Below are 11,729 nucleotides of genomic sequence, written 5' to 3' on the forward strand. Positions count from 1 at the left end.
AGTTTAAATCACTTCTTATTGCTATAAATGTAAAAATGATGATATTCAATGATGACTGTCATATATGGAAGTCACTTTCTCCATGACTAAGAGATTGATGCAAACACAGAATTTGAATACTTTCAGTAAAACAAACAGAAAATGATGTGAAAAAAAAATATATGACTAATGACTAAAGATTTTGTGAGAAAAACTCACACAAGGCATAATACATCAGAAACAATACTAGGCACTTTCACTACAATGGTAACCAAAATATTGCCATTTTGAGGATAAGAATGCTAACATGAAGAAGAAACATAATGTAACAAGATCACAGGACAAGGAGAATTAAGCTTTCACATACCAGTATTTTCCGTAGGCACATTAGGCTCAAAAGCATGAATTTTCCTCTCTCCTAAAATATTCTAAGAAATTTAATGGAAATAAATAGAGACGTTAGAAGTTGGAGGTTCCTAGAAGGAAATATGTTTAAGAAAAAGAACATAAGTATTATAAATAGTAACATATAGATGAAGATTAATAACCTTGTGTTTTTCTTCTAAAAATCAATAGCCAATAAAAATACACATGATTGACACTAGGAACATACCTTTTCACATCCTGGCTTTTTACTTGGTAATAATGACAAGCAGCGGACTAGCCCAGAAAGAGTACTTTTGAGCTTTCCCTTGTCTTCTAAATAAAACTGGTTCTTCCTTAAAATATCTTCATAGCTCTGAAGAATCTGCTTATAAAACAACAAATAAAGAAAGAAACAAACCAAAAAAAAAGGTGATAACAATAAGAAGCAGTTACTTAAATTAATTTGAGAGTACCAGCACCTTCAAACAAAAATTTTCAAAGAAAAGATGTAACAGAAAATAAAACCACATACAAATACAACCACATAGAACAAAGGCAAAGAGTGTCTGACTGTAAAGATCCGTCTGATTGCTAATTTTATCTTGAAAAATCAAAAAACCTTTTTACAAAGAAAACCAAAAAAGCTTCAACCTCTATAAATGATATTAAAGCAAGTTTCTTTTTTTACTATGAATGAATTCTTTAACAAGTTTCTTATTTTAACAATGCCAATAAAACTTCAGTAATAAAATATAAAATTGCAACAATTACTAACATGACCGAATTCATGTACCTTTTCAGCATATAAGGAAAAGCATGGAGGATAGTACTGCACGACAAGATCAAAAAATCTGAAAGCCATCAAGCGAATGTCGATTGATAAATTTGTCATTGCATTGAAAATATAAGTCATCACCAAGGAGATGAAAAGCCCTTGATTATCCTGAATAAGAAAAGCCAAAACCCTCTTGTCAGTTAATGGATAAGAGCAATCATGATAAAAAAACTAATAAAATAGTAAATGGCAGAAATTAAGCACAACAATATCTGAAATTAAGGACAACAAATGAAGTGGCACATGCAGAAAAGATGACTAACCGGAAAGAAACTCTAAAGCATTATTCTTTTCTGTAAAATATATATGAAATCAATTCTTGTTCCTAAGAACAGTATTCTGTTGTAAACACACCTACAAATGATACTGATTCCTTCACCTAAGCAGCACTATACCCTGAGCTGCGTTTGAACTATGAGAGTAATTTCAGATCTTAAGCGCCACTTCAACACATCAAAAATTACTGAACTTATAGACAAACAAAATATAATAGACCCACTTGGCATTTCTCCTGCTTGTCTGTGCAAATATGTATGCTGTGTGAATAGCTAATAGATAACACTAAAAGGTAAAGCATGAAAATCTCTGCATGACTAAAGTCTCTACCCAATATAATGAGGTAGCAATACAGAAAGTAATTGTGGCCAACTTAATCTTTGAAAGTAGCCACCAGCTCCAAGTTAGAGTAAATAAACAAAAAGGGAAAGAAAAATCACCTCCGCACAGCCAGGGAAAATTTCAGACTTAAACAGTTGATATAATGCTTCTCTAACTACTTTATCATTATCACTTATGCGCTCCCGCAGTTTCTCTATAACCGCATATCTATGCAACCTCAACTCTGCTGGATGCTTGAGGACTAAATCCTTAATGCCCATTAGTGCATCTTCAAAGCGAATAAAACTTATATCAAGATCAATTTATGGCACTTGATACAAACACTGACTCGTAAAAATAATATCAATAAACTGGTCATTTGAAAAGGAAAAAGGAAAAGAACAGTTGTCTATCCCTAAATTACAAATTAAAAAACACAAATAATGTACTTGGGCAATAAAAGGTTATAATTCTTTAAAATCATATAAAATTCTATAATAACAAGAAAAAAAAAAAAGGTAACCTCTTCGAACTTTAGCGTTGTGATGAGATGTTTGCTGAAGAAGTTCTTTCAAAGTCAATCCTTTCTTGCTCACAGCTAAGCCTTCCTTGTCTGTTGCCACACTCTGCTCAGGAAGTACAATTGCTGCTCTCGCAATACACACGAAAGTGGATTCCGATGTATAAGATTACTTCTAATCAAGTTACACGAGCACTTTTTCGAGAAAGTAATCAAGAATTTTTGTGGCAAAAGAAATATCTAAATTCATGCATTCTAATTCAAAAGCAACATTTAATATACAAATTAACTTTCCACTTCTCACCCTTGGATTTAATCTCAGTGTTCGTGGCATTCTTCGGTGGAGGCAATTTCCGTCCAAGCTTTCTCTTTATTTTCTGCAAATAAATTCAAATAAAAAGTGTAAAAGAAAAAAGAACAGTGATCAATTAAACGATAAAATTTTCAAATTTTAGAACCAAAAATAAAGGAAAAAAGTGTAATAATAAAGGAAATTACTTTGAAATCTATGCCTTTCTTTTGCTGCTTCTTTGAAGGAGCCTTGGAACGCACCATTGTACTACACACTAAACAAAGATTAGAATTCTAAAACGAATAGAAGCAACAAAAAAAATTGTAGTTTATTTATTTATTTCACTCAATTCGTTTCTTATACCTGAATATAACTGTTTGGCTTCCGAGAAAAATAATGGAATAAAGTTTTCTCTGCAAAGCAAAAAACCTGGTTCCTACTTGCCAGCGAGAGTGCAAGGGTTTAGAGAGTGGAGTCGGGTCGGAGCCTTGGGCCCTCCCTTGAAATGGTTTTCGGTTTTTTGACGTGGTAATTGCCACGTAAGTCGGCAAACGGTCCAATGTCCAATTTAAACAATGTTTGCGGGCTTGGATTTGATTAGGACCTTTGGGTTTTAGAGATCTCCTAGAGCAGCCTTTGAAAGTCCTAGCCCAAACCAGATAATCTTTTTATTTATTTCAATAAATAATATATTTTATTTTATATTTAATTTTACTTTTTAAAAAAACATATTAACAGTCAAATCGTAATTTTGAATTAAGGTGACGTTTGGTACTTTAAAATGTAATGTGATTACAGATAATATGATTGTAAATAATATGATTGCAAGGAAAATAATATTACAGTATTTGATATATAAGCAAAATAATGATTAAAATATAGGACAGATAAAATTACAGCGTTTGGTTTATAAGTATTTTCTTAAGAATGTAATATTAATTTTCAAAATTACCTTTAGTTATTAAAATACAAATTCAATATATTTATATTTTTTATTATTAATTTTTATATAATATCATCTCTTAAATATATTTTTAATATCATATGTTTTATTTTTATTTATTATTATAATCTTATATATTTTATTTTCATTTCTTTAATATAATTTTGTATATTATATATTTTATTTTAATTACTTTTACTTATATTATATAAATTTTAATTTTTTATATTTTATTTTATTTTAATTTTTTATTTTTATATTATATATTTTATTTTAATATTTTTTATTTTAATTATAATATTATAAAAAAATTTTAATAAGATAATAAAATTAAAAAGTAAAAATATCTTTAAGAACATTACAGAGTGTAATGTAATGTGATTGAATTAGTTTTAGACTATAATCACATTATATTTTTTAATTATAATATAATTACATTGTAATTTTATATTACAGTAATCTGATACAAAATAAACACTTTAATATAATTTAATTAAATATATTATAAAAAATATACTTTCACTTATTTCATACCAAATGTTATTTAATATTTTAAGTTTATTTTAAGGTTGAATGACCTTGGCTTGGTTTTCGAACGCTCATTTCGAATCCCCGCAAGTATACCCTACCCACATTCCTATTCTAGGAGGCAAAACAATTATCTCACACTATGGATGTAACAGTCGAAGACAACCTCTTGACTCGTGACCAACCAAAGCTTAATTCAAATGACAATTAAGTTATTGTCAAATTAAGTTAAAAAAATCAATAACTCCAATAATAGATGAAACAAAAGTAATGAAGACTTAATTCAAGCATTTCAGTATGAATTAAAATAAATTTGTACTATTTGTTAAATGTTACTTTCGTAGATTTTATATACCAGTCTATATGATAAATAAATAAAATGATATCATATAAATTAAATTTATAAATAAATAAAGAGTAAGTTTCTTTTGAAATTATAGCTTGAATATGAGATGATGTTAAAATCTAATTAAAAAAATAGCATCCTTGACTTACGCTTTTTATTACAATCAATTAAACCCTTGACTGTAGTTTTGAAGGGTCCCTTGAGCTTGGGTGTGGCTAAAAAACCTCAAAAGCTCGAGCTTGGCTGCTTCGTACGAGCATTTCACACTTGCAGGAGTCGACCAGGCTCCATTATAACTCTCTCGTTACCGGAACACCACTGAGAAGAAAGAATCTTAACCCTTTCTTAGCATCTCGTTTCGCAGATCCTCCGACATTGCAAGTAACAAAACCCTAATGCTGCAGCAGCATCAACACCACCTCCAGTCCGCCGCTACGGCGGCACCGCCACTTCCACCTCCGGCGACGTCAACACCTCCATCATCAACCGCCGGGGAGGCGCCACCGAAGCAGGTGGCACTAGCGATGGACAGACTCGGACACGCCGCTAGACTCATCGCCGACATCCGTCTAGGTGCCGATCGACTTCTGGAAGCCCTATTTGTGGCCGCGCAGCCGCATCAAAGCTCCAAACCTCTCCACTTGTTCCGCCAAGAAGATGACTCCATGCGCCAACACCTCCAAGACCTCCGCACTATTGGTAAAAAGATTCAAATAATTAAATTTCCTTAAAAACTTTTTAAATTGATTTATTTTTAATGTCTTTACAGTGAAAATGCTGTCGTTTTTGTGGATTAGGTTTTTGAACATCGTGCTTGAATTTTGTTAGGAAGGCAGCTGGAGGAATCTGGAGTGTTAAATGAGTCACTTAGGTCAAGGAGTAATTCTTGGGGTTTGCATATGCCATTAGTCTGTCCTGATGGTGCCGTGGTGGCTTACGCTTGGAAACGACAGCTTGCTGGCCAGGCTGGTGCATCTGCTGTTGACCGGACAAGGTTCATAGTCATGGACATGGCGAATGTTTGATAGGATTGATATCTACTTAAGCTTTGATGCAATGTCTTAATGAGTTGATATTGTTAGTTGTATAATTAGGTCCGGGAATTTCAGTTTCCTGTTTGGTTCAGGGTTTAGGAAACTTTACAGGGTTGTAAGGGATACAGCACTAGTGTACTGATAGTGTTATAATTAATTGTGCATGTGTTGACTTGAATGGAAAATTTGTTAGGGTTCAGATCGAAATGGATGTGAATAGTTATAGGGGATTCAAATTTATTAAAATTTTTAAGTCTTATTCATTTTAGTAGATTGTGAAATGGTTTAATATGCATGGTTATTGTTTGATGTTGTTTTAAATGGCTTGCTGCCTTCCTTAGTTCTTATAAAATATAACTTGTTAATTACTTGTTTCATCAATGTTGCTAGCTTGTGCTGATCTAACACTGAATGAATAAGGGGGAGTACCCATGAACGAAGTTGAAACCACCCATGAATGAAGTTGAAACCAAGCCGCTAACTTACTGGCTAGGCTTAGTCTCAGCAACTCGTACAATTGCAAAGAAAGTTGCTTTGGATAGAATGAAGTGATTTTTTATGCTCTATCTATGCTGGCGTTTACTAACTTAATCTGCATTGCTTGTGGCATACTGTTGTTTTGTGCAAATTTTTTGCTGTCGAATTCGATGTGCATCATTTTACATTGCAACGTAATATTATATAGTGTGTCCTCTTTAACTAGCTATGCTTCATTGGGATTATAATAGTTGTTTGTGTTGAAATTTGGGATTGTCAAATTAATTACCATGTGCTTCTACATTTCACAGGCTTGCTCTCAAAGCCTTCACAGACCAGAAAAGGCGATTTTTTCCTCACCTTGACGATGAACAAAATGGTCAGGGTACTGATTCTGTGTCAAAGAAACACCGCAGTTCACAAGCTCTGCTGGAAGATAACCAAGATAATCTTAGCGATTGCAAAACATTATCAGATGTTCTGACAAGTTTGGAGAAAGACATGCCAAATTTGAAAGTTTTGACTTATGAGAGACTGGACTGGTTGAAAAGAGCTTCTTCATTGCCTGCTTCGGCAAATGATAATACCATGGAAGTCCCAAAACATAATTTTCACAGCTCAAGTATACTCAGACCAGGACCCCAGAATGTTGTTTCTATGGATAAGGTTGCTGTAATTGAGCTGTTGTTTCCTTCCGTCTTCAGAGCTGTAGTATCGTTACATCCAGCTGGTTCTACTGATCCAGATTCAGTGGCTTTCTTTTCTCCAGATGAGGTAATTTTTTTCAGAAGATGCAAATGCTTCTGGTTCCATACTTGAAGTTAATTACATAATAAACCTTTGATCTGCATGTGACCATTTAAGATGCAAATAGTGGTTATCTTACCTGAAGCTTGTCCTATTAGCCATGTGGCAGAGGAGTTAATTAGTTTTACATAGTAAAGATCTATCTTTGTTTGTACTTTGTCATGCTCCCATATTTGCATCTGTGCATAGAAGCAGAGGCTACTTGAGCATTTGATATAATCAAGATTTTGTTGCAATTGATCAAGCCTGTTCGAGGCTCAAATGTAACTCAAAACTAATTAGTCTGCTTCAAGCTTGTTTTACACCTTGAACAGGCTACTAATTGATCAAGCTTGTTCATGAGTTTGAAGAACTGACTATTGGCTTAGTGATTGAAAATGGTTGAAACTGTTGGAGTCTTGTTTGCAAAATAACTGTATTTCCCTAATCCTGTCTGGCTGGACTTGTAAATAATATCTCAGTGGAATAATGTGTCTGAGAGTTTGCGAAAATACACAAATCAGGTAACTAACAAATATTCTCTCAAAGAGATGTTACATTAGTAATTTTCACGAAATGTAATAGACATAGGCATGCTTTGAATTTAGTTAAATTAAGACAGGCCAAAAGCATTGAAGTGGTTTCTTTAGTTCGACATTATGTGATGATTAAGCCACCTTAGCCCTTCAGAATTAGTAGCAACGTCCTTCCAGATAGGCTTTTATTCGTGCTGTTACACCACTCTCTTGCTTGCTTTGTCTCTCTGTCTGCATGCAGCATGTATGTTGTGCTGGTGCTGGTGGCTGGGTTGTTTTTTGCTGGACTCAACTGGTATCTTGGGAAGTTTTGATGTTATTTGAAGGCATAGGTGCAATGGGAACTCTTTTCTCTTTTTGGCCAACCAACGGGAATTTAAATTTGCTGGCAGAAAGTTAGACCAGAAATCATGTTCCCGAAGCCTGAATTTACTGTCTTCAGTGCTCCAAAGTTTTCAAAGCTGCAAGTTTGGGGCTGGACCAAAGTTTATCTTGTGATTTCACAAGAAAGGGAGAGTGCAAACCACCTTTCTGCTCACAATCAACCTTTGCTAGCATAATCATATTTAAGTTTGGTACCATATATGCTCATTAACTAATGAAATTTATTTGGACTTTCATCATATAGCTTGCTTAGCTCTAGAAGCTTTTGTTGCTTGCTGGCTCTCAATAAGGCAGTTTAATTGCTATTCTGTATTTACTTTTCACATTCTTGAACAGGGTGGCAGCTACATACATGCTAGAGGTTCTTCAGTCTATCATGTATATAGGCACATCACGGTAACAATCTTTGGAGCTCATCTTGTGTTTTCAGTTTTCTCTAGTGGAGGTTGAAAATATCCAGTAAACTTGAAGCTTTCTGTTAAAACATGCAATTATTTCCCCATTGCAGGAGCATGCTGCTGTCGCCCTCCAGTATTTTCTTGGAATCAGAAGTGAAACAGCACTCCATTCTCTTTTGGTATGGTCTGAAACAATTTGTGAATTTTTATTCAATTTTTAGTGGCCATTTATGCTAATGATGCACTAAGACTTTTGTTTTTGTAGCACTGGATCTGCAGCTATCGAAGTTTATTTACTGACATCTGCAGGTACGATATCTTCCGCTTTCTTTTTTTTCAGCTCTTCTTAGCTTGTGTAGAATTTTGTATTAAAATGATGAAACTATTGGTACAGCAAATGTGGACGGCTACTGGCAATGGAAAAGCAATCGGCTTTGCTCTTACCTCCAGTCCATCATCCTTATCGGACATTTTCTCCGTCAAAAGCTTCGTCGACGCAAGCAATTGCCTCAACAGGAGATCAAAGTTGTAGTGCCCCCAGAGCTTATCATATTGGTTGCTTTTCGGATGAAGCATAGTGTGATTAATGAGGCAAGGTGTGACAGCGGAGCTAGGAAATAGAAAGATTGAATTAAGTAGTGACGAAAAGAGATTGTCTTGACTCCTAGGTTTGTCATCTGTTTTGTGTTGGTATGTATTAATTTATTTATTTTACGGTTCAGCCTTGGCTCCTGTTTGTGGTTGTTGATCTGGAAAGTTTGTATCGTGCGGTTTGTTGTAGTTTAATTTAAACAAGAAGAGTTATTGGTTAAATCCACCATAAGAGTCATGTATGTAAAACCATAATTTGTAAAAAGACAAGGAAATAAAGGAATGATAATTGTTTCTGAGGGAAAGAGGAATAAGTAGTCGTTGCATCTTCACTGCCGCTGGGGCGTGGGTTGTAACTTTTGCAAGTCAATTATTCCAGCCAGCATTGCTGATTACCTGAAGCACATCTTGGTTGGTCGGTAGGTTGTAGAAAGTGTGTTAAATTTATTATTAGCATTGGGTAAATTCACCTTGTCATTCCGTATCATTTAACGATGATATCTCATGCATGCACGACGACATTCATCACACCTCTTGCACCCTTTTCATTGACAGAAGAACAATCTCGTGAATCATTTGGATTTTTGCATGCTGGTTAATTGAGTACATCACGTTAAAAATGCATTTTTTTTTGCATAATATTTAAATAAGTTTTTTTTTTAATTATGTTTAATTAAATTTTTTTATTTTAAAATAAAAAATTTTTATGATTAATGATTGATTATTCGGTGTTAATGATTTGTTATTATTATGTGATGTTAATATAATATATTAATATATCATAATAGATAATAACATAATATACTTAATAGTTATATGACATGTTTCACTTACCATATCACTAACAATATAGAATGAACTGTCCACGTCATTTGGCGTGTCTTTATCGAAAGAGAAGTAGCAGTGGTGGTAGTAGTGTCCTGTTAATAAATCCAACAATAAAGAAGTGGCAGGCTGTCGAAAAATGATAGGAAAGGGCCAACCATATGTGGAGCAGTGCAACTGTTGTATCATTATTCCTTCCTAGTAATCATCCAGTCATGAAGCATCCAACTTGGGCAAATGACAATAACAAGCAGCATTCCCATTGGTTGACATGAACGCAATGTGCTCCCCCACTTTCCTCCTTCCTTCTTAGCACCCAAAACTGATTGACCCCTACATTACATTGATTGAATTCAGCCAAAGTGCATAATGCTTATGCCCTTTACTTTATGGGGTCCATCTCTTTGTGAGGGTGCCGCCTCTGCTGTTTGCCCAAGCTGACCAAGTCTGGCCGTGTAGGCATTATGAAACCAACTTGGCCTTGATTATACATATTTTAGACCATTACTAGGTTGGCACTACTCATAATGATCTCTTTTCAAGGTATATAAAAGAAGGGGGCAAGAATTCAAGTGTTGGTTAGCGTAGGTGCTACTGCTACAATAAAATCCAACCAAACTAAATAAATGGATCTGCTTTGATTCTCAAAACCATTATAGAATCAGTTTTGGTTCAGTTTCAGGCATTCATTGTTTCTCAAGCAGAGTTTTTGAGTGGCTACCCAGGAGCCTCTGCCTGCCAAACTACTCAAACCAAACCTACACCAATGCAATTATTTGCGCTTCAAACATCAACAGGTCCGGTAAAATTGCCGTGGTACATTGAGAAGTTGGTCACAATGAGAGCATCTAGCTATGAACCAACAACCAAGAGGTTTTCCGGCTACACTGATTCAACTTCAGGGGTGTCTTTAATTTGAATGAAGGCAATTTCCTACATACTCAAGGATGACTTTCACTGACCTCAGGTTTGTGCTCATTCAAGGCAATTTGCATTCAAAAAACATGGTAAGCTGCCTTAGTGACTAGAGAGTATGGGATAGCCTCCATGACTAGAATCTTATGACATGCATAAAAATATGTCTTTATGGATTTTGACAGCCAGGAACTTAGAAAATAAGGAACAAGAATGTGGAAGGACCAATAAATAGTTCACATTCACCATTGCTCTCTATCTACATCATCATAAGCAGGAAAATATTACAACTGAAAGTGAAATGCCTAGACATGAGACTTTCAAATATCTGGAAATCCACCAATAAAGCAACCACAGTGAAAAAAAAATTATATATATATATATATTGACATTGAATTCTCAAATAGATAGAACACAAACTGCTATCTACAACTACCAAATGAACAAGGTAGTCAAAGAAATGCAACAAAGTACTTCGTTTATCGACCATCAGCAGAAGTGAATGACTCTGCAAAACCAGTAGGCCTAGCCGGGATACTACCTTTGCTGTCTTCTAGGTCCATATAACTAAAATCCTTTCCTTCTGCTTCCTGCCAACCCTTCACCATTTGGTTAAGGGGAAGGCTGTAATCAATGCCACAATAGTCATCATTATCATCATCCAGTGGTTTCCATTTTTCAACAAGTGGAGCCAATACATTCACGGCATGGCCCATGTCGGGCCGTTGGCTGGGTTCCCTTGCAGTGCAATGGCCAGCAAGTTCAGCAATGATGGAGACACTCTCAAACGTTTCATCTTTTACATCAAGATCTGGGTCAATCGCAGCCCTCAGTTTCTCCTTGTCTGATTTGATATGCCAGAACCATGCAGCTAAGTACTGGGTCTCCTCAGGCCTGTCCTCATCAAGTGCCATCAATCCAGTCAAAAGTTCCATCAGTACAACACCAAAACTAAAGACATCAGCTTTGGTCGTGATTTTTCCTGTCACTGAATTGATTGGCACATGAAATTAGAGTCAGTGCAAAAAAAGGGGAGGACATAAAGAACAAAAACATACTAGTCTATGGGATGCCAGTCTACTGCTTAAACAAGAGAAACACAAGCAAAGTTTCGTGTTGCTGGTAAGGGCAGGTACTTGGAACATATTTTCAAGGGCTGTGCTTCATCGTTGAGATTATACATCCCAATTTGAGCATCAGTATTTTCCAAATGTCAATTGAAAGGCAATACCAAAGATTTGAACTTTCTTTTTGATTTTGATCTAACAACAAAAATTTCACATGGTGCAAACTTGGGTCAATGTGGAAAGGTTTTAACTCAAACTGCAATGTGAAGCTTAGTTCAAAGATCTGATTCAAAAGTGAATACAATGATAA

At 34.9% G+C, this 11,729-nt stretch overlaps 3 protein-coding genes across 4 annotated transcripts in view; 1 reads left to right on the forward strand and 2 right to left on the reverse strand.

Moving 5' to 3' along the window:
* LOC110420256 (ARM repeat superfamily protein) overlaps positions 1–3,047 on the reverse strand; it is a 9,083-nt gene extending 6,036 nt beyond the window's left edge. The window contains exons 1-9 of the mRNA XM_089784302.1: positions 2,953–3,047; positions 2,796–2,856; positions 2,602–2,674; positions 2,301–2,423; positions 1,897–2,066; positions 1,139–1,288; positions 593–727; positions 347–407; positions 213–238 (exon numbers count right to left, since the gene is read on the reverse strand). Of these exons, the coding sequence (XP_089640428.1) occupies positions 213–238; positions 347–407; positions 593–727; positions 1,139–1,288; positions 1,897–2,066; positions 2,301–2,423; positions 2,602–2,674; positions 2,796–2,852 (795 nt within the window). The 5' untranslated portion in view covers positions 2,853–2,856; positions 2,953–3,047. The remainder of the gene's footprint in view (positions 1–212; positions 239–346; positions 408–592; positions 728–1,138; positions 1,289–1,896; positions 2,067–2,300; positions 2,424–2,601; positions 2,675–2,795; positions 2,857–2,952) is intronic.
* Positions 3,048–4,578: 1,531 nt separating this feature from the next.
* LOC110420852 (mediator of RNA polymerase II transcription subunit) lies at positions 4,579–8,901 on the forward strand. 2 transcript variants are annotated; one of them, XM_021434238.1, is made up of 7 exons: positions 4,579–5,105; positions 5,235–5,400; positions 6,229–6,691; positions 7,960–8,019; positions 8,132–8,200; positions 8,287–8,330; positions 8,416–8,901. In XM_021434238.1, exons 1-7 carry the CDS (start codon positions 4,802–4,804, stop codon positions 8,597–8,599), a joined length of 1,290 nt encoding a protein of 429 aa, XP_021289913.1. In that variant the 5' UTR covers positions 4,579–4,801; the 3' UTR covers positions 8,600–8,901. The 2 variants fall into 2 exon arrangements, with proteins under 2 accessions (XP_021289913.1, XP_021289914.1); XM_021434239.2 differs by having other exon boundaries at positions 8,301–8,330; positions 8,416–8,554.
* A 1,669-nt stretch (positions 8,902–10,570) lies between these two features.
* The window catches only part of LOC110420740 (receptor protein kinase TMK1-like), a 2,470-nt gene continuing 1,311 nt past the window's right edge, over positions 10,571–11,729 (reverse strand). The window contains exon 3 of the mRNA XM_021434111.2: positions 10,571–11,359. Within this exon, the coding sequence (XP_021289786.1) occupies positions 10,832–11,359 (528 nt within the window). The 3' untranslated portion in view covers positions 10,571–10,831. The remainder of the gene's footprint in view (positions 11,360–11,729) is intronic.

Source organism: Theobroma umbraticum, unplaced genomic scaffold (assembly GCF_002168275.2).
Source record: "Theobroma umbraticum cultivar Fairchild unplaced genomic scaffold, ASM216827v3 scaffold_86.0, whole genome shotgun sequence".
Taxonomy (NCBI): domain Eukaryota; kingdom Viridiplantae; phylum Streptophyta; class Magnoliopsida; order Malvales; family Malvaceae; genus Theobroma; species Theobroma umbraticum.